The sequence below is a fragment of the Macaca mulatta genome, chromosome 4 (genome assembly GCF_049350105.2).
Source record: "Macaca mulatta isolate MMU2019108-1 chromosome 4, T2T-MMU8v2.0, whole genome shotgun sequence".
Classification (NCBI taxonomy): Eukaryota; Metazoa; Chordata; class Mammalia; order Primates; family Cercopithecidae; genus Macaca; species Macaca mulatta.
In genome coordinates this window covers 34,404,213-34,429,832 of record NC_133409.1, presented here as the reverse complement: position 1 = coordinate 34,429,832, position 25,620 = coordinate 34,404,213, and the positions used below count along the sequence as shown (strand labels likewise).

At 37.4% G+C, this 25,620-nt stretch overlaps 1 protein-coding gene across 1 annotated transcript in view; it reads right to left on the bottom strand.

The window, feature by feature from the left end:
* The window catches only part of LAMA2 (laminin subunit alpha 2), a 611,116-nt gene that overhangs the window by 114,627 nt on the left and 470,869 nt on the right, over window positions 1-25,620 (bottom strand). The window contains exons 35-38 of the mRNA XM_015137479.3: window positions 17,062-17,173; window positions 9,701-9,863; window positions 8,094-8,304; window positions 20-136 (exon numbers count right to left, since the gene is read on the bottom strand). Coding sequence (XP_014992965.3) covers window positions 20-136; window positions 8,094-8,304; window positions 9,701-9,863; window positions 17,062-17,173 — 603 coding nt within the window. The remainder of the gene's footprint in view (window positions 1-19; window positions 137-8,093; window positions 8,305-9,700; window positions 9,864-17,061; window positions 17,174-25,620) is intronic.

The following is a 25,620-nucleotide window of genomic DNA, read 5'->3' as shown; positions in this document are numbered from 1 at the left end:
AGTTCTACCAAATACTCACGTCTATGATCGAGTTGATTTCATCTGCAAGACGGTTGGCTTCATCGAGTATGTCATTGCCCTCTTTTAAAGTGTTCTCAATTTGTCGTTTCCCACTTTCAACAGCCTCCTTCTTTTTCTGTAGACCATTACGAACAAGACATCAAAACTGCGTTTTCGTAAAATCCTACCTACCCCTGTATTCCTGACTTTCCTGAGCTGTTTGAATAAAAGCTTGGCAAAAAAGGTACATCATGTTGACAATGTGGCTAGATGAGAATAATATAAACTACTTAGCCAGTCCTTCAAGAGTTCTTCTATGTAGAGGCTTGTACAGGTTATTTCTCCTTCTCATTGTGAAAAAGTCATCCAAGCGAAGAAAAGTTATGCGATACTAGTTGAGGAATTAAAACTACTTTAAAAGAAAGATGGAGTATCCATTTCTAACTAAAATGTAAGTGCTGAATAGTTACATTGGTACTACATATTGAATTCTAGAATCTATATACAAATGAGTACTTTGTGAGCATAAACATAAGCAGATGTATTCAATGGGAGTTCTGTGAAATTTGAAGTGAGATTTTTAAGGAAACTTAGGGAAAGTACTTTTTTTAAAGTATTTTTTAAGAAATAGAGAAACTATCACATGGAAGAATCAACCTAATGGACTGTTTCATGGGAGAATAGTTATAATTTTTCTTTGGAACATATAGCTTGTCTCGAAATTACACAAAACTCAATCCTGGCCTAGAAGAGTAAAATTAATGAGAGACAAATATTGCTATTTCTCCATCTGGGACATTTTTTTACTTATTTTATTCTTTATACTTTTGATTCATTCCTATTCCTGAAATCACCATTCTACCTATAGATTTAACTGCATCAATTGTAATTTTAAGCTTTGACCACTTATAGGCTTTTTCTATAGACAATAATGCTAATTCATTTAGATCTCAATATGTGCCAGACAGTTTATAAGCATTTTGTTATTCCAACTCTTTGGATCCTATGTTGATCACTTTTTACGTAAGTGGAAAATTGAACAAGTAAAGGGCAGTGGTCTGAATGTTTGTGTCCCCTGGTAATTAATATGTTGAAATCCTAATCCTCAAGGTGATAGGATTAGGAAGTGGTACCCTTGGAGGTGACCGGGTCATGAAGCAGAGACTTCATAAATAGGATTACTGTCCTTATAAACGAGACCTGAAGGAGCTTGTTCATCCTTTCACCATGTTAGGACACAGTGAAAATGGTGTCTGTGAACCAGAAAGTGGTCCCTCATCACACATCAAATCTGCCAACACTTTGATCTTGGATTTCCCAGCCTCCAGAACCATAGGAAATAAATTTTGATTGCATATAAGTCACTCAGTATTTAGTCTCTTGCTATAGCAGCTTAAATGAACTAAGACATTAAATGATTTCCTTAAGGTAAAATAGTACAGTGTGGTTAAGATTTAAACCCCTGTCTACTTAATGATAGATCCTGGGTCCTGGACTATGAAAATACTATCTCTTCTATTATAGAAATCACACTTTTAAAATTTGCACTGGGCTAGTGCTAATTTCATACCCTTCTTTCCTCACCTTCACCAACCAAATCAGTATGTTGCCAGGTACATACATCTAGTTCCTGCCTCTAAGCCTTTGCACTTGCAGATCTTCCCACTATGTGCTCTTCCTGCTCTTTGGCTTGTTTCCTCCTCCCTCCATTTTGGTAACAGCCACTCCTCTGATTACCTATCTAAAATAGCACCCATCCTTGTCTCAATCATTCTCTATATACTACGGCACAGTGATTAAAAGCTACACCCAAGTGACAGCCCTCCCGGTTTGGGATCTCAGCTCTGCTCACGCCTAAGCTATGAAACCTTAAGGAAGTAATTTAGCTTCATATAAAATGTTTAGTCCTTCCCTACTCAATGTGCAGCCCATTCACCAGCAGCATCAGCCACACCTGGAAGCTCATCAGAAATGCATAATCTCAATCCGTTCTTAGGAACTACTGACTTAGAATCTGAATTTTAACAAGAACCCCATGCGATTGATAGACATTGTAAAATTAGAGAAGAATTAGCTTAAAACACTGCCTGGCACACAGTAACACTGTAATTTTAATTATTATAATTACCTTATTTTGTTCTTAGAACTCATTTATCTGAATTGTATTCTTTAGAGTGGTCAAAAGCTATAGAAACATAGATAATATTATTTTCTTTTTTATATAGATTGATTCATCTTGATTACTTTTGCCAGGAGTTGCTAAAAACAAAGATTATGTAATAAAAATCAGAAATACCAAAGCATCACAGATACATGTACGGGGACTAGCAGAAAGGCACAGCCTGTTGAACTATACATGGTTAACGAAGGACAATACATTGAATGTATTATGCAATATCATGCAATATACCATGTATTATGTATCAATAAACAATTTATGTATATCAGCCCATGCATACAAACTTTATGTTTGTATCTTATACTTGTTTACTGGTTTAGTGACTGTCGCCTGCACTGTAACACAAATTCCATAAAGACAGTCTTATGTACCACTATCTCTAGTACCTAGATGAGTTTCCTCAATAGATGTTTTTAGTAAAGAAATGAAAATGGGTCAGGCATGGTGGCTTATGCCTGTTATCTCAGCACTGTGGAAGGCCGAGGCAGGCGGATCACCTGAGGTCAGGAGTCTGAGACCAGCCTGGCCAACATGGTGAATCCTTGTCTCCACTAAAAATACCAAATTAGCTGGCTGTGGTGGTGCATGCCTGTAGTCCCAGCTACTCGGGAGGCTGAGGCAGAATTGCTTGACCTGGGAGGCGGAGGTTAAAGTGAGCTGAGATCACACCATTGCAATCCAGCCTGGGTGACAAGAGCAAAACTCTGTCTACAAAAAAAAAAAAAAAAAAAAGAAAGAAAGAAAGAAAGAAAATGGAGTCAATTCCTGGGACTTGTGTTGGTGACACTTGGCTCATTCAGCTACTCCCATCACTAATTCAGGGGAAGTAGTGATATGTCATTCACTCTTCACAGAAAACAAATGTAGGAACAGTCCCAATGTCCCTGATTACAATGTCCCTGATTACAAGTCATATCTGATCTTCCAAGGGTCTAACATTCTTTTACACAACTGCCAATTTTAGCCCTTAGCTTTTGTATGAACTGAGTTAAAGTATAGCATGTACAGAAACACAAGAATATTTTACAGCGTGGCTTGTTCGAATTAATGGATCGAGGTAATTTAAAATGCTGTGCCACTGGAAACAGGGAGAATATTTCCACACGTGTTAATTGAAGAGCTATATATATTTTGATTTCAATAAAGTAGTGACTTAGAATCTTTTGTAAAAGCTCTAATTGAGTCACTTTAGGGAGTCAATTGTCATGCAAAGATCAACATGTGCTTCTATCATACTCAATCAGAAATGATGATCAAGAGGTTAAATAAATTTTTTTTTTTTTTTTTGAGACAGGGTCTTGCTCTGTCGCCCACGCTGGAATGCAGTGGCGTGATCTCGGCTCACTGCACGTTCCGCCTCCCTCTTCCCAGGTTCATGCCATTCTCCTGCCTCACTACAGGCACCTGCCACCACACCCGGCTTTTTTTTTTTTTTTTTTTTTTTTGTATTTTCAGTAGAGATGGGATTTCACCATGTTAGCCAGGATGGTCTCAATCTCCTGACCTTGTCATCCACCCGTCTCGGCATCCCAAAGTGTTGGGATGAGGTTAAAGAAATTTTGGAGGTGTCTTATTTTCAGATTAGATACTGATGGGTTCCAGCTTTGAACCAAGGAAAGATGGAAATTTGGAGCTCACAAATATTGATAAAAGTATAGAGTATTTGGGTTTGTTTTATGGCACTTTATTTACTGAAGAAAAATCTGTTTTGTCTTTGCTAGATACTGTTCTAGGATTTGGGGATGAAGTGAGGAAGAACATGTGTTCCTCATGGCTTGTCTGGAGGAGAGATAAAATGAATGAGTAAATTAATGTATAATATATTCTTAAAGAAAGATTAGATGAGTACAATAAAAACAAAGAGAGGGACAGATAGAAAATGATATAGCATATAAAATACCTAATATAGAAAACTTAGAGTATTTAAGAAACAGAAGGAAGGCCTACGTATAGGGAGAATTATTCTACAAAAAGTATGGCATAAGTATAATTGCTCAATGATTCTGTTTGGATATGAAGGTTGATTATATTTCTACTTTTAACTTGTAATCAATTATATCTTAATTTATTCCAGAGCTTTGCAAATTGAACACTTTCTTTTTCTTTCTTTCTTTCTTTTTTTTGTGGTGTGTTGGTGTGGTAGATTCTTCAGGAACCTGCAAAAGCTCTCTTACTGTCTATTCTTGTTTTCTTTTCTTTCTTTCTTTTTTTTTTTTTTTTTTTTGAGACAGGGTCTCACTGTCATCCAGGCTGGAGTTCAGTGGCATGATCGCAGCTCACTGCAGGCTCAAACTACTGGGCTCAAGCAATCCTCCCACCTCAACCTCCAAGTAGCTGGGACCACAGGCATGCACCACTATGCCTGACTAATTTTTGCATTTTTCTATAGAGATACGGTGTCGCCATGGTGCCCAGGCTGGCCTGTGTAATCTTTATGTAGCAACTTACTCTTTACTCGATCCACACTGCCTTCTTTGGCAAGGTTATAATGGTAGATTTGGGGATAGATTGTTCAATACATATTCTTTTGCTTCACTGAATTATTCGTCTTCTCTCCTGCCCGTGAGGTCCCCAGTTCCCTTAGCCCTCTCTCCATTGCTGGAAATGCCCTTCCAACTCCATCACTATCTAGTAGCCTTTTATGATCTGGCTCCAAATTCCAGAGCCTTCTCTGCTACAGACTTTTACGTAGCTTTTGAAAGTTTTTCTGCTATACTGAAAACATCCTAAGATCACCTTACACTTCCAAAGCTCTGGCTGGGGTTCCTGCTGCTCTGTCTTTCTTCCAATTCCTCTCCACTTCTGCTATGATGCTGTCATATTTGTGAAACTTTTGCTGAATCTCCCAGTCAATATTATCATAGTATTACGTAGAGTGAAAGGTTAACATGTCTGAATTTTTCAGAAGATTGTAAGTTCTTTGAGGCCAGGAGTCATTTCTATTCAACCTCAAATACCCTGGTTACCGACAGTACCTTGATATGGTAGGTACCTGACAGACATTTAGATAAATATTATCTCAGCCTACTTTTCTAGCCTAATATCACACTATTTTCCAATACAAAACCATTTCTTCAGTTTAAGTGAACCACTCAAATTCTGCAACATTTTATTTTAACCCATGACTGCAATATTTCAATTGCTTCCTATAGCTGTCAGGATAAAAACCAATTACTTAGATTAGTCTCACAATGCGATTCTCTTAGAACTGAAGGTCTGCACTCTGCCTATCTTCTCTGTCTTTCTATCCCTTCAGTCGTTCACTCGCTTCTTTCCAAGCCTGTCAAACCACTGAACTTTCCCCCAAAATGTCCTTTTCTTTCCTCCATGCCTTTGTATATGTTTTTCCCAGCTTCTGGAATGTTCTTCTCTTTCTTCTTCTGTGGCCCAGTGCTTACCCTTTAGGATCTAGCACAAGTGTCAGGGCCTCTACAAAGATCTTCCTAAACTCAGGGGTGACTTAGACTCCCTCCTTTGCTTACCCCTGTGACAATTATGGTACTGTATGGAGTGGTTTGCTTATGTGTACCTCTCACTGAATACAAGTTACTTGAAGTAATCAGAGATGGTGTTTTATTGTTTATACCAGTGGTTCTCAACCTTGAGGCTGCATCTGAGTCACTGGAGGGATTTTTAAAACACAGATTTCTGGGCCCCATTCTCAGAGTTTCTGAGTTGATCATTTGGGGATGGGGTCCGAGAATTCGTCTTTTTGAGAAGTTTCTAGGTCACACCGAGGCTGCCGCTCTGAGGGGCCTCATCATTGACACAATCAATTTTGGAGTCTAGCATGTTTCCTGAATGAATTAGAGGCTTGATAAAATTTTTAAAAAGAAAATTACATACCACCTTAAAATAAATAGAAAGTTTTTGAGTTGGGTCTTAATTATATCACCTTCATTGTGGGCACAGCCATAAGAGAGTTATTTATTTAAAATGCAGCTGACTATTCTACCAAAGAGATGTAATGCGTCAGTTTTCTTCAACCTGTATAGGCATCAGATTAGCCCAGGGAGAGTGTTAGAATACAGACATGGGGCCATACCCCAGACCAGCCTACACAGACTCTCTGGCTGTGAGCCCATGAAACCTGTTGGCTTAACAAACACTCCACGTGATTTTCAGCCGTTTGGGCAGCAACCATGGTAATTTAAGCAACCATAAATAATCTATGCCTTATTCATATTAATTCAATTAGTTTATCTATTTTATCCAGTAACTTTTAAAGAAGCCTTTAGTTAAGCGTGGCACATAAAATGAAAATCCAAAAAGGACCACTTAGAATTTCAATACTGACTATACATAAGCTCCAGGCACTTGTAGGGGTGCCCAAGAATGATGACTTCTGGTTTTAAACATCACTAAAAGAAACGAATAGCTAAAGGTACTACTGACTGTGCCATATAACTCTTCTTGAAATATTTCTCAAATACTTACTGTGCTTTCCACACAGGTAATTTTCATTTCTCAAACTGGTGCCATAAAATAGAGAGGTGCACCTTCGGGTAAGTCACACGGCCGGTGTGTCACCAAGCAGGGCGAATCGTGCTGGAGCCTGTGATAGGACAGTGGCCCAGCATCCTGCCTCACAGGAGAGAGATTTTTCTGGAATACTGCTAGCATGTCAGTAGACTCCAAATTAGTTAGGATTAGGTGACTCAGTTAAGAAAAAAAGTAAGCCTCTTCCATCTTCTACCAGAATGACAAGGCTGAGTCTCAGAAGAGGGACCCAGAAATAAAATATATTTAAAAAAAAAGTAATTCATCCTCTTACTACTTAATCCAAAGGAAAATAGAAATAAATAGATTTTAAAAATCCTGGTTCATTTTATTCAATCGTTACTGTCCTTCGACAAACATTCCTACATACATACTATATGCCTGGGGGTGTTGAGTTACTGTTGCAGGTGAAATTATGTGTTAGAAGACGTTTAGGTCTGCTTCTGTTTTCTGACCTGCCGGAGTCGGATACTTTGGAAACAGCAAAGGTAAATTTGTCTCTGGGGAGAAAGTTGTTGTTTAAATATTAATATCAAATACAGGTTTCTGCTGTTATATGTGCTGAATTTACTCTTAGGAAAAGTGATTATTTACTATGTTAAGATTAAGAAAGAAAATGAAAAGAAGAAGAAAATAATAATGGAGGAATCTGTTTTAGTTCTAGTTCCATCAGCACTCTTAAAAAGATAGAGGCTGCCCATAATTTCTTGAGTTGAGAAATAACTGTTATCTGTGTGGAAAAGGAGCAGAAAATAACCCAGACCTTATCTGTTCCTATTAGTCCCTTTTAAAGGATCATTTGCATAGAACACAGTGCACAGAAAAAGGGGAACCAAATGTTTTCCAAGCTCTGGTCTCAATTCATTGAGCTATTTGTCATGTGCTTAGATTGAATTTGAAAGTGTAGGGGACTTCTATGATCTTTGGCAGCAAGATCTCTGAACAAAGTTTGGGAATTAGTTTGGGAAAGCTGCAAAATAATATGATATGAATATTTGAAGATACCCCACCTACTATAGTATAATGCAGTCATAGTAGATTTGGGGAACCGATGCTTACAGATGTTCATTGACTTGCCCAATTTGTATGTCTAGTTAAGTGGCACAGTTGTCACTGAGACCAAGGTCGCCTGACTCCCTGTAAAGAACTTCTTCCACTGTATCACAGTGTTCTTAAATATCTTCAACAGTTTAATTTATCGAAATTTTATTTGATACTTTGAGTGATGGTAACTGGTCATTAAAAACAAAACAAAAAAAGTCATTTCTTGTTCTGTTTCTTAGAAGTTCCCTTTCAGAGTTGTCACTTTTGATCTTTGTAAATGGGCATCAAGTAGAATAGTCCAGCCACGTTCAACACTGCCCCCCAGTCACCAACCTTCTGAGATTAAGACAAAAGTGCTCCTAAGACTCACCTCCAACGCAGTCATGTTTTTCTGGTTTACTGCAAATAAGCGATTAGCTTCTCTGATTTTATTCGTGGCTTCTCTCAACAGGTCCCAAGCGTCATCAACTTTGTTTTTGTAGTCTGCCAGTTTTTCTCGGAGATCCTTCTCCATTTCTTCATTTTTTCCCCGGGACTCTCCAAACAGCTTCTTCACTTTTTTCAGAAGCCCTTCTGCAGCTCTGCAACCACCCCCAGCCCAATGATAGACAATGAGCTCATGTCACTGCCTTAGGGTTTATTGGTATTAAACAACGTTACAAACAGATACTAACATGAAAAGAATGAGAAAATAAGAAAACATGTAAAATAGATTCACTGTGTGCTAAATCAAGTTGAAAACTGGTACCTGAGACCATTTATAATTAATTAAAATAAAAGCAAAACATATTTTTAAAAAATCCTTTTAAATTTGTAAGTAAAAAGACATTTTGAATCAGAAGGGGTCTCATGTCATTCTGGGAATCTGATTGATGAAATGAGTTTTATGAGTTTTATGATTCAGTTCACATACCAAAATCAAACAGTCCACCTGTTTCATCATACTGAGACCTGTTCTCTATTACTTTGAATGTAATGATGAATATTGGTATGTTTGCTTAGAAACTGTGAACAGAATTCTAGGTCATTGTCATGCTAGTAGAATAGCATGATTTTAATCTATGTTTCTTTTTCTTCCAACTGACTGATCTGGAAGTTTTTCTGGGTTTAACTTACCTAGTTTTTCTAAAGTGATAATTTCCAAATCATTCAGAAACTCTAAATACTTGAAAGACAGTAATTCTCAAACTAACGTGCCTCATAATCCCCTGAAGGGCTTGTTAATACATGGTTTGCTGGTACCATCCCCAAAGTTTCTGATTCAGGAGGTCTGGGATGGGGTCTGACAACCTGTATTTTTAACAAGTTCTCTGGTGTGCTGATATTGCTGGTTTAGTATAAATTATTTAACTATTAATAATACTACCACTTTGAAGTTAGCTGACTATGAATGTAGAGATATATCTATTTTATTGAGTGTTATCACAAAAGTTCTTTAGCATGAGTAAAATCCCTATCACTTTTCCCAACCCTCATATTCCCCATTCTTATTTGAAAGTATTAGGTGTTTATTATTTGATGACTTTTCTTTTCAGCATTTCTTAAGATGATAAAATGTATAGGTTGGCCAATACATGAATGGTAAGGTCATTACTTTGTATATGGGTATTTTTATTAAAACAAAAATCAACTGATAGTCCAAAAGTCCCTAATGCAGGTGATTAACAAAGCAAGCTCATTAGCCTAATTATAGAAGGGGCAACACCAGAAAAGATCATTTACTTGATTATATGTAGGCAAGAACATGCTTTTGTTTCATTTTAGAACAATGATAGAGTACAATTAAATAAGTAAATGAATAAATAATGATTGATAGATAGATAGCTAGATAGACAGATAATAGATAACATAGCAAACATCTCCAGGTTGGAAAAACAAAGCATCTTTTATTTATACATACGATAAAAATTTAGAAAACTGTAAATTATCTGGAAATCTCAGTGTGTCAAATGAAAAAATAATAACTCATCTACTCACACCAACTCGTCTTCAGCAATTTCCTTTTGTGTCTCTAGATTTTTCCTCCTCAGTTCTTTAATCATCTGGTCAATCTCTTTCTGAAGGCCTTCCAAATTTCTCTCAAAGGCCTCGTCTCGAGTTCCTAGAGTTTCATTTAGTTTTATAGCTTTTTCATTTACAGCTGCAGGGGGTAAAACAAATTTTGTAAATTAGTAAACAAAAATGCCACATGAAAACATGGTATTCAGCATCTGCTGGGTACCACCATCTCCAAATGAAGAGTATTTTGCCGTGAGTGTTCCTGTTGGGAAACACAGAGGTAGTTAAGACAACAATCAGTAACAGGGAAATGTAATATATTTCTCAATATTTTATTTCTTTTGGGGGTTACAGCAATTAAAACATGGTGTTTTTAACCTCAAAAGAAAGAAAGAATTACAAATAAAGAAGTAGGTCAAAGCATATTCAGGTACGAGCTCTAAAAAAAACGGTGACCTGTAGCATAACACTTGGAGGCTGGAAACACAAGCTCTGCATTGCTGATAAGATAGTCATAGCAGTGCTATCAGTCAGCTTAAAAATACCAAGTATGGAAATACATTCAGTGATGAGATCTCTGAAAATGAACCTGCCCTTGTATTTCCACATAGTTCTCCTGTGTTCATTTTTTAAAGGAGTGAAGAAAGAAGCACTCTGGTCTAGGCTTATAACCCTTCTAGGAGAACGTTATAAATTAGGCTTCAACGACACCTTCCAGCCATAGCATCCTTCACAAGGGTCTGTGTTTATTATGCATTAAATGGGGTTTCAAACTGTGCTCCTTGGAATCGTAGGATTCTCCAGGTGCTTCAGGTTTTCTACAAATGATGTCTATTCTGCCAAGAATCTGCTTTATAGGTTGGTGTTCTGGGCAAGATTTCATTTGAAAAAAGAATTTTCTGTCAAATAAAAGTTTAAAATGGTGAATTAAAACATTTACACAGTTATATTAGTAGTTTTATACTAAAGTTTCCTGGAGTGTGTTCTATAGGACATTTTTTTTAGTGAGTTTAAGAGAGATGTTTTCTCAAACTCTTTTGTCAGCCGAATACTTATTTCTATAATATTACCTTTGAAAACTTCTAGAATGAGGAGGGGTCTAGGTTGGCCAAGAGGCATTTTCTACCATTCAAGGGTGTATCTGAAGATCTCCGTATGACATAGATAATCCTGAAAATTAATTTATTTTCTTGGAGAGAGTTTTGCACTGGGCAGAGCTCCTGAAACAGTTGCACACAGGCAGGACAAGCAGCGCAGGCAGAGGGCATGTGAGAAGGTGGGTCAGCACAGTGGTTCTAAAAGGTGGTCCCCAACAAGCAGCAGCAGCATCACCACCCTGGAGTCCATTAGACATGCAGATGCTCAGACCCTACCACAAACCTGCGGACTCAGAAATTCTGGGGGTGAGGACCAGCAATCTGGGCTTTAACTGACATAATTTGTACCCATTTTTTAAAATGAAGATATTAATAAATGCCACTTCTCAACCTGCTAAAGCTGTATGGTTTTTCTTTGTTAAATGTGTGTGTGTGTGTGTGTGTGTGTGTGTGTGTATAAATCAGCTTTCATAAGAGATATCTTTTGAAATTTGATCTAATTTAGGTTCTGGGCCTAGGCAGTATAGAGGAAGTGACAAATGAGAGATAGAATCTCACTGTTTCTCTTGTGCTCTAGTCTCAAAGCTAAACTTCTACAGAGAAAAATCTGGTGGAAAAAGAATGACATCAGATAGAGAAAGGGAAAAGGCAAATATGGCTGTATCTGTTGGATGGCATACATAATTTTTTAAAATTAAAACCATTTGTAAACAAGTAGAAGAAATCATTAAGGTACACAAAAATGGCTTTAGCAAAATGATCGTGCATTAATAAAGCAAGCTTTGTTACATAGATATACATGTGCCATGGTGGTTTGCTGCACCTATGAACCTGTCATCCAGGTTTTGTTTGTTTGTTTGTTTGTTTTTTGTTTTTTTTTTTTTTGAAATGGAGTCTTGCCGTGTCATCCAGGCTGGAGTGCATTGGCACAATCTCCGCTCACTGCGACCTCCACCTCCCGGGTTCAAGCCATTCTACTGTCTCAGCCTCCTGAGCAGCTGAAATTACAGCACATGCCACCGCACCCAGCTGATTTTTGCATTTTAGTAGAGATGGGGCTTTGCCGTGTTGGCCAAACTGGTCTTGAATGACTGACCTCAGGTGATCTGCCCACCTCGACCTCTCAAAGTGCTGGGATTACAGGAGTGAGCCACGGCACCCAGCCCATCATCTAGGTTTTAAGCCCCTCATACATTAGCTATTTGTCCTAATGCTCTCCCTTTCCTCTGCCCCCAACCCCCAAAAGGCTCCAGTGTGTGTTGTTCCCCTCCCTGTCCATGTGTTCTCACTGTTCAACTCCCACTTATGAGTGAGAGCATGTGGTGTTTGGTTTTCCATTCCTATGTTAGTTTGCTGAGGATGCTGAAGCTTTCAGTTTCATCCATATCCCTGCAAAGGACATAATATCATTCTTTTTTATGGCTGCATAGTATTCCATGGTGTATATGTACCACATTTTCTTTACCCAGTCTATCATTGATGGGAATTTGGGTTGGTTCCATCTCTTCGCATAAATAGTGCTGCAATAAACATACACGTGCCTGTGCCTTTATAGTAGAATGATTTATATTCCTTTGGGTATATACCCAGTTATGGGGTTGCTGGGTCAAATGGTATTTCTGGTTCTGGATCCTTGAGGAATCGCCACACTGTCTTCTACAATGGTTAAACTAATTTACATTCCCACCAACAGTGTAAAAGTGTTCCTATTTCTCCACAGCCTCGCCAGCATCTGTTGTTTCCTGACTTTTTAATAATTGCCATTCTGACTGGTGTCAGATGTTATCTCATTGTGGTTTTGACTTGCATTTCTCTAATGATTAGTGATGATGAGCTTTTTTCATATGTTTGTGGCTGCATAAATGTCTTCTTTTGATGGGTTTATAAGTGCAGCAAACCACCATGGTACAGGTATACCTACGTAACAAACCTGAACATTCTGCACATGCATCCCAGAACTTAAAGTAAAAAGGAAAATGAAAACATGAGGAAAAAAAAAGAAAAACATCAAAACATGTAACATGTACTCCATACAGCTTCTATAGGACATCACTGTGCAACTCAGTCATGAGGTTGTTTTTTTTTTTCCGGTTGGATATTATCAATTGTTGTAATTACTGTTATTGAAATAGTCCCAAAAGATTGCAACGTGATTAGGACCAAAAGAACAAACATTTTAGCAAATATATTGGCTGCTTATGGAATAAACTGCTATTGGCTGCATGGAATAAACTGCTATTCCATGGCCAGCTTTTTGTTGCAACCCATGTTATATAAAAAAAAATACAAGCTCCCCAAAATGGACATGGTCCTTCAGCATCTTTTTGGATTAAATGATAGCATCTTTCAAATGGGTATTTGGTATGTGTGCTACTTTATCTTCATTATGAAAAACAAATTTTAGATATGGGTTTTGGAGAAAAATATGGCCTCATTGGGACACAAATAAATTATATATGGCCCATTAAAACTTTTCAGTTTTATTCAGATAACATTTATTTATGATTAGTGTTTTAAAGTTTTACAGTTATTTTCCAGATTATTTCACTGTGCTTTACTTACCCTCATTTAACATTCTTTTTGTATGGTGAACTGTCTAGTTTAATTTTTATTTCCATTATTTTTCTACTGAAAGTTAAATTTAAAAATGCTGTCATTTTCCATTTCTCTCATAGGCATCTATCAAGTGCTAGGCAATATGATTTTCTTAGAAATCACTGCCCCCCCCCAGCCAAAAAAGGAAAGGAAGCATCATTTTAATAGGAGAAGTTTAATTGTTTCACATATATAAACATACATTTTTATGTTTATATACATATATATAGTTCCAGATCCTATGTATAAATAGGATTTGGAACTTCTCTGAGCATTCTTAGAGATGAATGTGTTTTCCATTTCTTATTCAAAAGTATGCGCTATCACTTCAATATATTTTCTTTCCCACAGTATTGAAAATGATTGTAAAATATATATCTTTGCAATTTACTTATTTATTTCCAACTTAATTCAAAGGAGGATTTAGGTAATTTTAAAAAATCCTAATATCAGATAAAATTAAAATAAAGGGAAATAGCGCTACAGGTAAAAAAAAAAAAAACTTTGTAAATTAGGAAAAGAATTAGTAGACAGAAAACCATGCCGTAACATTCCATGCAGTGCATCCTAAGTCCACTTCTAAGCATCTTAGTAGCCTATGTGTAGCACGGAACACAAATAGGGTTCTTAAGAGGCATACAGTATCTATAAATATGAGTAAAAATTCCTCAGGAGAAGCAAAACTGTTTTCATACTAAGTCTGAAAAAAAAAAAGATCCTCTGATGGGTAAATTTATTAAGAATAGAAATACTCTGATCTGAGAAACAGGAAGGAAAGGTGTCTATCATTGATTAAGTCCTATTGTATGTCAGGAAATAAACACTAATGGGTTTACCTATGTCCACTCATTAATTCTAATAATGCATGGAAAAAACAGAGTTTATTCATGAACTAATCAGGAGTCATAGCATGGTAGATATTATAAAATTATAGTGAGATAAGAATGCCTTAGATGAATAGAAGTTGATTATCTATGAAGAGGTCATGACTCATAATGAAAGATAGGATGAATAGTACATCTGTCCAAACATAAAGCTGAAATAGATAAATGTCAGGCTGAAGCATCTACTTTTCCCACAGCAATTTATTACAACTAACAAAAATGTAAAAGTACTGATGGTTATCCCTCATATTATAGTTTCGAGAGTGAAAAAAAAGAGGTGTGGATATGTTGTATAACCTACTTAAAGCCTTTGGTTAGTGCTTCCTTCCCTCCCTCCCTTTCTTATTTCTCCTTCCTTCCTTCCTTCCCCTTTCTTTTTTTCTTCCTCTCTCCCTCCTTTCCCTTCCTTCTTTTCTGTCTCCCTCCCTTCCTCTTTCCTTCCTTCCTTCTTTCCGTTTCCTTTCTTCCTTCCTCCTTCCTTTCCCTTCCTTCTTTCCTCTCTCCCTTCCCCCTTCCTTCTGCCCTTCCTTCCTTCTTTCCTTCCTTCTGCCCTTCCTTTCTTCCTTCCTCCCTCCCTCCTTTTCCTCCTTCCTTCCTTCCTCTTTCCTTCCTTCGTTCCTTCCTTCCTTCCTTCCTCCCTTCTTTCCTCCTTCCTTTCCTTCCTTCCTCCTTCCCTTCCTTCCCCTTCCTTCCCTCCTTTCTCCCTCCATCCCTCTCTTCCTCCTTTCATCCCTTCTTTCCTTTCTTCCCCCTCCCTCCCTTCTCCTCCCACACTCTCTCCCCCTCCCTCCTTCCCTCCCTTGCTTCCTTCCTTCCTTCCTTCCTTTTTTCCTCCCTCTCCTCCCTTCCTTCCCTCCTCTCCCTTCCTTCCCTCCCCTCCCTTCCTTCCTTCCCCTCCCTTCCTTCCCTCCCCTCTCTTCCTTTCCCGACCTTCTCTTTTTTTCTCCCTTAAACTGCCAAGCTTTGTATTACATCTCAATGAACATTTAGTGTTGCTCTGGTACAATTTAAATTTGAGCTTTCATTCAATTTTAACAGTTGGATTAATTCTGCCAAATAGTGCCTGCAGGCAAAAGTGAATAATGTTCTTATTTCCCTAAAGTATAGCTATCCCACATGGCACTTTACATAAATTAGAAACGGGTGCCCTATCTGGACAGACACAATCAGACCACCTGATCTATGCATAATTTAGGAAATGAGCGACACCTTTGGTGGGTAATCCCTTCTCTGGTGTATAGACTTGGGATTTGGGGTGGTGAGCAAGCCTGGGATAAATGTCATCTCCACTTTGCCCCCATGTTGGTTCACAAATTGTACAAACAGTACCTAGAGGCCCTAGACACCCAGAAGAAGAAAATATTCATATTGAGCATTCATGCATAACCATGCAGAGTCATTCATATTGATTCATGCATAATCATGAATATGCATCTGTGTTTGGTGGGAGACGGAGGGTTCAATGCAGAGAATAAAGTAAGCAGTTTTGATAATAGGATCTATTAAAACATATGCTAGCATTTATTCTCATACCAATGCTTGATTGAAACAAATTGAAAATGAGTCCCCAGGATGGGCTCCTGGGTGTTGGGGGTTTGAAATGTCAATGGAAAGAAAAGGAAAGTTCCTGGAGCATTGACTAGGGCGTTTGGGGATCAGCTCAGAGTGAAGATGCTCTACCTGCAGTGGGATTTGTTGTTGTTGTTGTTTTCGGTCAGAGGAGGGCACTTCAAGCAGCATTAATGGAAAGTAATACTAGGGAAAGTACAACAGCTTCATCTAGCAGAGGATAAACCACAATGAGTTAACTGAGATGTTGCTGGAAGAGGTAATTTCTGTTTCAGAACCTCACACCTTTGCCTCAAATTAGCTCTCAAATTAAAACCCTGTTGCTTCTTGCAGTGGTGAATCTTTGGGATTTGTTTCTTCTTGGCCAGTGGTGCCTAAGAATTATCAATTAGAATCTGCCTTGAAGTTGATCTCACATCCTTACTTATTTGGCTACATTAAGAAACAAAGTATCTAAAACGCATACTATTGCAGAGCAAGAAAAATGTTTTATTTCTTCAAGCAAAAAACAACAACAATTTCCCAATTTCTAAACCTGCGTGCATGTTTATTATATTTTAACAAATATTTAAGGACTAGGTTTTTTTGGGGGGGTGAGTGCGGAGAGGCATTATCTGCATTCTTTGAGTTTCTTAATTTGGGCTTTTGCCCAAAAATGGCTTCCACTTTCTCATTCATGTTAGTAGATGGCAAGAACTAACTCCTAGAGCATTGTGAGCTAAATGCATCAGAGCTTCTCATAAAGTAACACATCCAAATCCCAAGCAACAGATGTTCATTAAAAACCAGTCCCCGGTATTTGAAAGGTCATTTTGAGAAACTGAAGTGCTGCTTTAATGTATCAAGTGGAATGATGACATTAACTTTCTTAAAAATGAAAAACATTTTAAATACTTTCAAATAAAAACAAAAGTTTCCTATTCTTATGTAATCATAATAGCCATGTTTCAAGAATTTACTGCTATTCTGCCCGCATTGTCACTAATTCACTGACTACTATCGCTAATTTAACACTGCAGGTCACGGGTTCTCAGCAGACGATACCCTTGAATATCTTAACCATACTACTTTTTGAAACTCAACCTTTGATTTTACAGATGTCACTTATAGCAAGAGAAATTCCAGTCCTGTGTCATCCCTGTCGGTATTTTTCTGTTGGGAGAAATGATGATTAAAACATGATTCTTTCTAATACCTTCTGCATCCCGGGCAAGCTCCTTAATGAATTCTCCCAGGGACTTTGCTCTTGTGTTGGTCCTCTCAGCATCCTGTCCAGTCTGCTCGCCATCTGCTGTCACTTTGGTAGCCTAATGATCCAAATTCAGGAAAAGCATAATTAATAGAGATGATGAAGCTACAGCTAGAGAAGCTCCCACTGGCTGCATTTTCTTTCAAATATTACTTTGAGCCAAAGGCAATCGATGAATTATTGATCAGATGTATTGGAAATGACACCCTGTGCTCAAGTATACAATTAAACTTTATTACTTCTTCCATTAAATGGAAATCAGAGAGCTGTATTTGGTCTTTTCAAAAACCCTTGTTATATGCTATGGCACAGAAGAAGCGATAAAGCACAATTATTTTTGAAATATCTTTAAGGTACAGTTGCCAAAAGTCTTTAATGGAATCTTCAGCCTCCACATGTTGCAGTTTTGTCCATATTTTATTTACTGAAAAAGTGTGTGGAGTGCAACAGTGATCTTTTGAGAGATGAACAGGCTGTCTGCCTCAATAAGCTTGATCCTATAGATTTGTTTTAGATCAATACGTTAATTAAAGAAACAAAGAGGGGGAAATGCTTAGCTACTCAGTAGTAAATGTCTGTTTTATAACACATCAAAGATGCCAATAAAACGTTAAGGGAGAATAAATGCTAGCTTTTTCCATATGATAGCACCAGAAATATGGTTGTTAATCACAGAATCATGCAACACTGTCAGCAAAGTAAAGCAGAACCCCAAAACAGCCACACCTCCCAAAGAGTATTCTCAAGCACATTCACCTCTATTCACATTTAAAATATCATTTGACACACTGGAATGCATTCAATGTGTTCACGGTTAAAATATACCATATCTAGTCAAACAAAAAAGGTATGTGTATAACATTGTTTCTTTAAAAATTACAAGGTTTAGAGTATCCTGAAAGGTTTACACTTTATTTTCCTATGTGTATGCATATGCCAATATATAAGCCTTCTTCTCTTTTACTAAAAAGATATGGATAGTCTAACTACAGATAATGAATTAGAGAATCACAAACTGTCTCAATATAATTTTGAAAAAGGTCCAAGTTGGCAGCATATTAATAGTCTACAATCTTATACCAGAGTGCTTGCATACTAGGCATGGCCAAAGAATTAATTTTTAAAATATACATAAGTGGATTTTAAATAGAATTAAATGTCTGGCCAGCACAGAACATGGTAAAAGATGCTAGAGGAATTGTACTGCATTTTGTGATTTCCCAAGGGCAGCAAGAGGTTTAACTTACGAAAGTTTTCAAGGTTTTGCATAAGTGAAAGAATATAAAGTCCAACTATTATCATCTAACCTCTTAACCCGCAAGTGTTAACATCACAAATAAAAGGATGAAAGGGTAAGAATCCATTGGAATTTTCTGTATAATTTGCAGTACATATACACAATAATTTGGAGAGTATTAACCAATGTATTATAATGCTCTGGATTTATTCTTCTAAAATTTTCACTGTTAGATTTAAAACTTTTTTTGGAACAAACTGTGCATCCAATCCCTAGGTTACTCAAATCCTTGCTTTTGTGGTGAGTGTTGCAATTATGTTCCATTAATTTCCTTAAACTTTGTTTCTTGCAAGTGTTTGCACTCAAAGGTCTGATGGGTCAAATAACTTTTTACACACAGATACATATACATAAACACATTCCCATACACACATACTCATCCATAATTTTTTAAACGTTACTTTTGAATCACTAACTAAGGTCAACAGCTTGGCAGTGAGCCAAGATCATGCCACTGCACTCCAGCTTGGCGACAGAGTGAGCCTCTGTTTCAAAAAAAAAAAAAAAAAAAAAAAAGACGTTGGTAGTCTAAACTGCTTTGGATATTTTTCCAGTCTAGACTTGACTGGACTTTATGGTACCACTCCTACTTTCACATATTACCGAACACCATAATAAGGAACTTGATCTACATTTTGGTCATCTTCCAGTATCTTACCTTAAGAATTAATGTATCAATACCACTGGTGTCTCTTATGATACAGAAAATGTACATTATAATTTAAACTTAAAATATATTCTTTTGCTTCATCAATATATTTTCTGTTACCAAAAAATCATAATTTTGCAACAAATGGACCAATTCTTATTAACAACTCAAAGTGTCTAAATTTTAAAAAGTAAGTATATATCATGCACTGTCTCTTTTAAATTCTGGATGATCAAGATCATATTCATTGTCTTTACTTCCTCTGGGTTGTAATCTGTTTTACAGGTTATTTCATTTATGTAGGATTGTGTAAGAGTCATCATTCACGTGCATTTTATTCTTAGTATTGATGTACTAAGTACTTCAATGCTAAATTGTCAAGAATCCTACAAGCTCCATGATAAGAAAGAAGTTCAAAAAATTAGCACTAAGACCCCATGCAGTGAACCTCCCTGACATAGCAAAACTCATCCCTTCTTAGCACTCTCTTGTATCCCGTTGTCTTTACCTAGAATGAACTTCTCCTCAACACCTTTAAAGACTGGGTCCTTGTTACCCAACAGCTTTCAGTTTAAGGGCTTCTCCTTAGTGTGGCCATTCCCAGGGTGCTACCTAGGTTGCCACACTTCCTGCAGCAGGATGTTTCCTTCCTAGCACCATGGATTTGAGAATTACTTAGTAATTGGCTCACCTATTTATTGACAACCTATCCAACTGAAAGGTAAGTTCTAAGGGGGTGAGAACTGGTCTGTTTTGTTCATCATATTATATCCAGATCCTAGTATGATACCTAACTTACAGTAAATATTCTCTGATGTTGTTATATACAGGACTAAACAACAATTTTCCTAACCAATCTTGCCAACCGTATTACCATTCTTCTTGCCTACTTTCTTTTGGAACATTCTCAAAAAAGATTTTGTTCATACTTTTGCTTCTTAACTCCTCTCTATTTCTCCAAAATAAATCCAGCTTTTGAGATTCAATTCCAACTCCATCTTCTCAGTGAAGCCCTCCTTACCTATTCTAGCACATGCTCTCTTTTCTTAGATTTTCAAAAATAATTATTATTACCACTATTCACAACTCTAATGGGTAGTAACTTTGTTGGGTGCTTTGCCATATCTATCTAACCTCCATTAGATAGATAGATTAGAGCAGGCTAGGGCTCTGTCTCATTTTTTTTTATTCCTCAGAGTGCCAGGCATAGTGTCTGGCAAATTGTCATGGGTCAAAGATGTTGGGTGATTGGCTGATACCATGACAATCAAACCAACGATCCCTTGGAAGTTCTAAAGCCTAACTAATAGCACTCAAACTGACCGTATGCCTGGTGCTATGCTTGCCAGCAAATGTGGTTGGCTGGGCAGTTTTCTGGGCATTTTTTTAGAAGGTCAGAGGAAGCTGCTGCTCAAGAGCTACAGTTGAAGCTTGGGAAGAGAACCAGGCATGATAATCTCCAGCGCCAACGACACTGCTTGCTAGCCACTGGCCTCACAGTAATTCAAACTGGGCCTTTGATTACACACCAAGTAGTTCCACACTGGTGGGATGGGAGTGGGAGTAGGGGGCAGGAAGAGGGTAGGCAGACTCTTCAGGGCCAGTGCAGTGCTTCCTGAAGGAGATACCTTCCCTCTAAACTAGAAGAAGAGCTTCTTCTCTAGGCTACATTCCAGAAGAGGAGGAGATGTGAGGTTCCCGGCACCAAAAGCATCAACTTAATGCGGGTTGGCACTCTAAAGGATGAGTTACACACAGTCAGGCTCAGCTGTACTTCAGAAGTACTTGTATTTTTTATATTTTTTTAACTTTTATTTTAAGTTCAGGGTACATGTGCGGGATGTGCAGATTTGTTACACAGGTAAATGTGTGTAATGGGGTTTGTTGCACAGATTATTTCATCACCCAGGTATTAAGCCCAGTGCCCATAAGTTATTCTTCCTGATCCTCTCCATCCTCTCATCCTGCCCACCCTCTGCCTTCTGGTAGGCCCCAGTGTGCGTTGTTCCCTTCTATATGTGTATGTGTTCTCATCATTTAACTCCCCTTTATAAATGGGACATGCAGTATTTGATTTTTCTGTTCCTGTGTTAGTTTGCTAAGGGTAATGCCCTCTAGCTCCATCCATGTCCCTGCAAAGGACATGAACTCATTTTTTTTATGGCTGCATAGTATTCCATGGCATATATGTACCACATTTTCTTTATTCAGTCTATCATTGATGGGCACTTAGGTTGATTCCATGTCTTTGCTATTGTGAATAGTTATGCCAGATTTATATGCATGTTTGCAAAGGCTTACAGCACTCTCCTGTGTCTCACTTACTCTTCCTGCATTTAGAGATATATAGAAGGCATGATCCCTCTTTTTACACAGGTGAAAAGGAAGGTATGAGGAGGTTAAGTGACTTATCTGAACTTACATGTATGGGGAATTGGAGATGAAACACACACTTTTTTTGTTTTGTTTGTACCCAACGCTATTTTTTGTTCGGCTAACATTCAGAAAGAGTAGTAAAATACATGAAAACTGGAATATTCTAGGTGAGTGGAGGACACTGCTCCAGTTAATGTATACTTTACGTATGTAAGTTTTGGCTTTCAGTGAATTAACACATTTCAAAATCATATCAGAACATCATCTAGGTATATATTTTTAAAAATCATGTCTCATTACACAGTAATTAAGTTGAAGAGTTACCCTTGTCAAAAATACCCACGAGAGACTTCATAAAGAAGTCTATGACAAATGCACTATCACCTATGGGCGGTGGTGATAGATAGTGGTATCATTGTCAAAGCAAAATTCACAAAAAACAATCTCACCCAGGACAGGCTAGTGATAATGTTACGAGTGAATGCTAAATACTACATGATAGAAACTATCTGTCTGATTCAGTTTGGCTCTTTCTGTGTTTTATTAAATTACCATCTCCATCTTTTAGTCATCCTTCTTCTCATTCACTATTATCTTGTCCTTTGAGTATTTGACAAATAACTTCTCATTTATCCTAATATGTTGTACAATCTTCCTTTCATTCTCTATCTTGGATTTTCTTATTTTAACATCCTCTTACCTCTATTCTGCAATCTTTACAGTGTTCCTTTGTAAATGATGCCTTACACAGTATCTTGTATCTCTCTTGCCTTTGATTACCTTTTTTTTTATGTTGACATTCACTCAACTAGGTTTTTTTCCCCCATTTCTTTTTCTATTTTTTTCTTGTTTTGTTTTTTAGAGTATTTATGTCTAGGCAGCATGCATTACCATTAAGCACACGTTAATTTACTTCTGAACAATGTAGCTGTTACTTTCCTGCTTTAGCTCAAGCAGTTCTTACTGAGCCTCTTAAAATCTGCACACAATTTTCTTGGTTGGATATTACCAGTGTGTTTCATTTTCTGCCTTCTTTATGTTAAAACTAGAATCCAATGGAGCAAACCTAACTACTGAATAGATAACATTGCTTAGATACCGTCTACCTTTGCATTTGCGGACTCATATGGTTTCCTGCTAAAATTAAATTTCAGATCAAATCATTTATATGATACTCTCAAGGGTCATCTTCCAATATTACCAGCTCCATATGTCTAAGTGGCAGTGAAGGACTCATCAGGCAAGCCGTGAGGACCAACAACACACAAGGAAAGAGAGCAACCAGCTGATCCCGTGGAATGACAATGAGCCAGTTCCATGTAGAATTTCTTCCTAAATATTTCACGTGCCAATTTTAAAAGTTCCAAACCAAAAAGATATGACTTGTTTTATATTTTTTATATATATATATATATCTTTTAAAAATATAAAAGGAGAAATAAAAAACACTGTTAGCAGTTGAAATCTTTTAAAAACTATAAATAAAATATTATAAACTTATAATACTGGCACTTAAATAATTTAAAAACTAGTTTCATCCTTTTGGAAATGCTTCATTTTCATTAAATTTAATATTAAATAGGCAATAAAATACAATATAAGTGAAGCTAAATTTTAATATTTTATACAGCTCAGTCTACTACACAGCATTCTCCTCTTACCGAATATAAACATTTAAGAGGTGTTTATCAATGAAAACAAAATATTCAATAATATAATTATAAATATATGCCTGATTTTAATGCATTTTAAAGCATGCAAAATCAGTGTTTATTTTGGGCTTGTCTACATTTCATCTTGTTCAAATGCTTTTAAAATTATTCACAATTAATTAAACAAATATTGACTCAACACCTATTATGTGCATAATATTGGTGATACTCTGATAAGAAACAAAAAGGCTTCTTGCCCATTTGGAGTCTACAGTCTGGTGGACTAGAGAGTTATTTGTCAAATGATCATGTAGATAAATTTATAATTGCAAACTGGAGGAAATAATACTGGTAAAAGATAAGCACAGGAAGAATCTCAGAACCCCTGCGATGGCACAGGCTTTCACAAGCTGAGATTTGAAAAGTAAATTGGAGTTAACAGAAATTAACAAAGTGTGGGGAGAGGTAGATTACTTTTAAGGCAAAGTAGTGAAATGTGTGGAAATGCTTTGTGGTGGGACAAAGTGCCTTGGGGACAGTATGGCTGGAGTGCAGATGGCCAGGGGCACAAGTGGTGGGAGATATGGCCAAGGGGAGAATTTTGATCTTTATCCTAAGAGCCTAAGGGAAGTCGGGGAAGAATTTGTAAGTACTGCGATGACGACATATTCACATTTGGAATAGCAAACGTTCATTCTGGCTACATACAGAGAACAGATTTGGAGGAGAACAAGAGTAAAAGCAGAGAGACCAGCTAAAAAACAAATGTGATAATCCCAAACTAGACAATATGAGATTGGATGAGAGTGTTGTAGTAGAGATGAATGCCATACACACAAGTGGAAGCCCAGTGTGTGGTAATGAGTTGGATAAGCAGGAGCATCATGAGGAAGAAAGAGGCACCAAAGAAAATTCATAGGTTTCTGGCTTACATGCTCAATCCACGGGGGTCCAGATGACCAGACCGTGAGTGGTGGGGAGAGATGAGAGAGAAGCAAGATTAGATCATGGTGGGAGAGCACTGTATGTCATCCTGAAAAAAGGTGGAGAGCCATAGTACAATTTAAGGAAGAGAATGACATGACATGACAGGATCTGTAATTTAGAATGTTCACTCTGCCATATAAATAATAACTGGTTAGAGTTGGATAAGGCTTACAAAGAGCCACCATAGAAGGAAACCAAATTTGATGAAGGGTGAAAGAGGGAGTAGAGTGAAGGGTAACCTGCTAATTTCGGTTTGGGAGACTGGGCATATACTGGAGGATAAAACACTGACATGGTCTAAATAGGAGAAAGAATTGGCTTTAAGAGGAAATGATGAGTTTAGTTTGAGATGTCCAATCCACAGTCCATAGTAAGGCACACAGGGTCAAAGCATGAGAATGAAGTCAGCCTTGAAAATATATATTTATCAGTTAACAGCTTACACATGGCAACTGAAGATCAAAGGAAGAGTTATAGAGTGAGGGGAAACATGGACTGAGGTCTAGTCCCCAAGGAACACCAACTTTGAACTGATGATAAGAGGAAGAGCCTTAGAATGGAAGGTTGGAGAATTAGGAGAAAAACAGAGAGAGGAGAGTATGCTAAGAAGGAAGGAAAGATCAAAGCTGGCAACTGCTGCAGAGATTTCAAGTAAAATTCGTAAGTATCAAGTGGATTTAGTTACCAGATCATCATTGGTTATCTTATAAAAACAGTTTCAGTAGTGGACTGGCGAGAAAATCCAGGCAGCAGTGGAGTGAGAAATAAATACAGACTTGTCTCCAAGTCTTTCAAAAATTTTGGCTCTGAAAAAAGAAAGGAGCTGAGGACAATAGCTACAGAGGTAAGTAGAGTCATCATCAAAAAACATCCTAATATTCCACACATATTGTAGGGCAGTTTGAAAATGTTAAGCATGATTCTCATATGTGAGGAACTTGGGTTCTTCCAATGAGTAAAACAAAATGGCAACAAATCAAAATGCATTGAAAGAGATATATGATTATGTAATTTTTTTACTTTATATTTATACATTAATTGAAATACATCAAAATACATTTTAAATGTGAGTTCTTGGGAGGAATAATATCTTCTTTACCCAGGGATATTAGGGAATTCGATTTCCCCATTTAAAAACTATGAGTATAAAATATAAAAGCCCTTGAAGAAGAGAGGGCAATTCCTACAGCAGTCAGGCAGGATCAACCTCGCCATGTGCTCTTAACAAATCTAAAGACTGTATCAAGTGACTGATGAGCCAACCAAGCAGAGAAAAAGGAGCAGAACAAAGATTGGCAATACTGCCGGGCACAGTGGCTCACGCCTGTAATCCCAGCACTTTGGGAGGCCGAGGTGGGTGGATCACCTGAGGTCAGGAGTTCGAGACCAGCCTGTCCAACATGATGAAACCCCGTCTCTACTAAAAATAAATAAATAAATAAAAATAAAAATATAAAAATTAGCTGGGCATGGTGGCCGGTGCCTGTAGTCTCAACTACTTGGGAGGCTGAAGCAGGAGAATTGTTTGAACCTAGGAGGTGGAG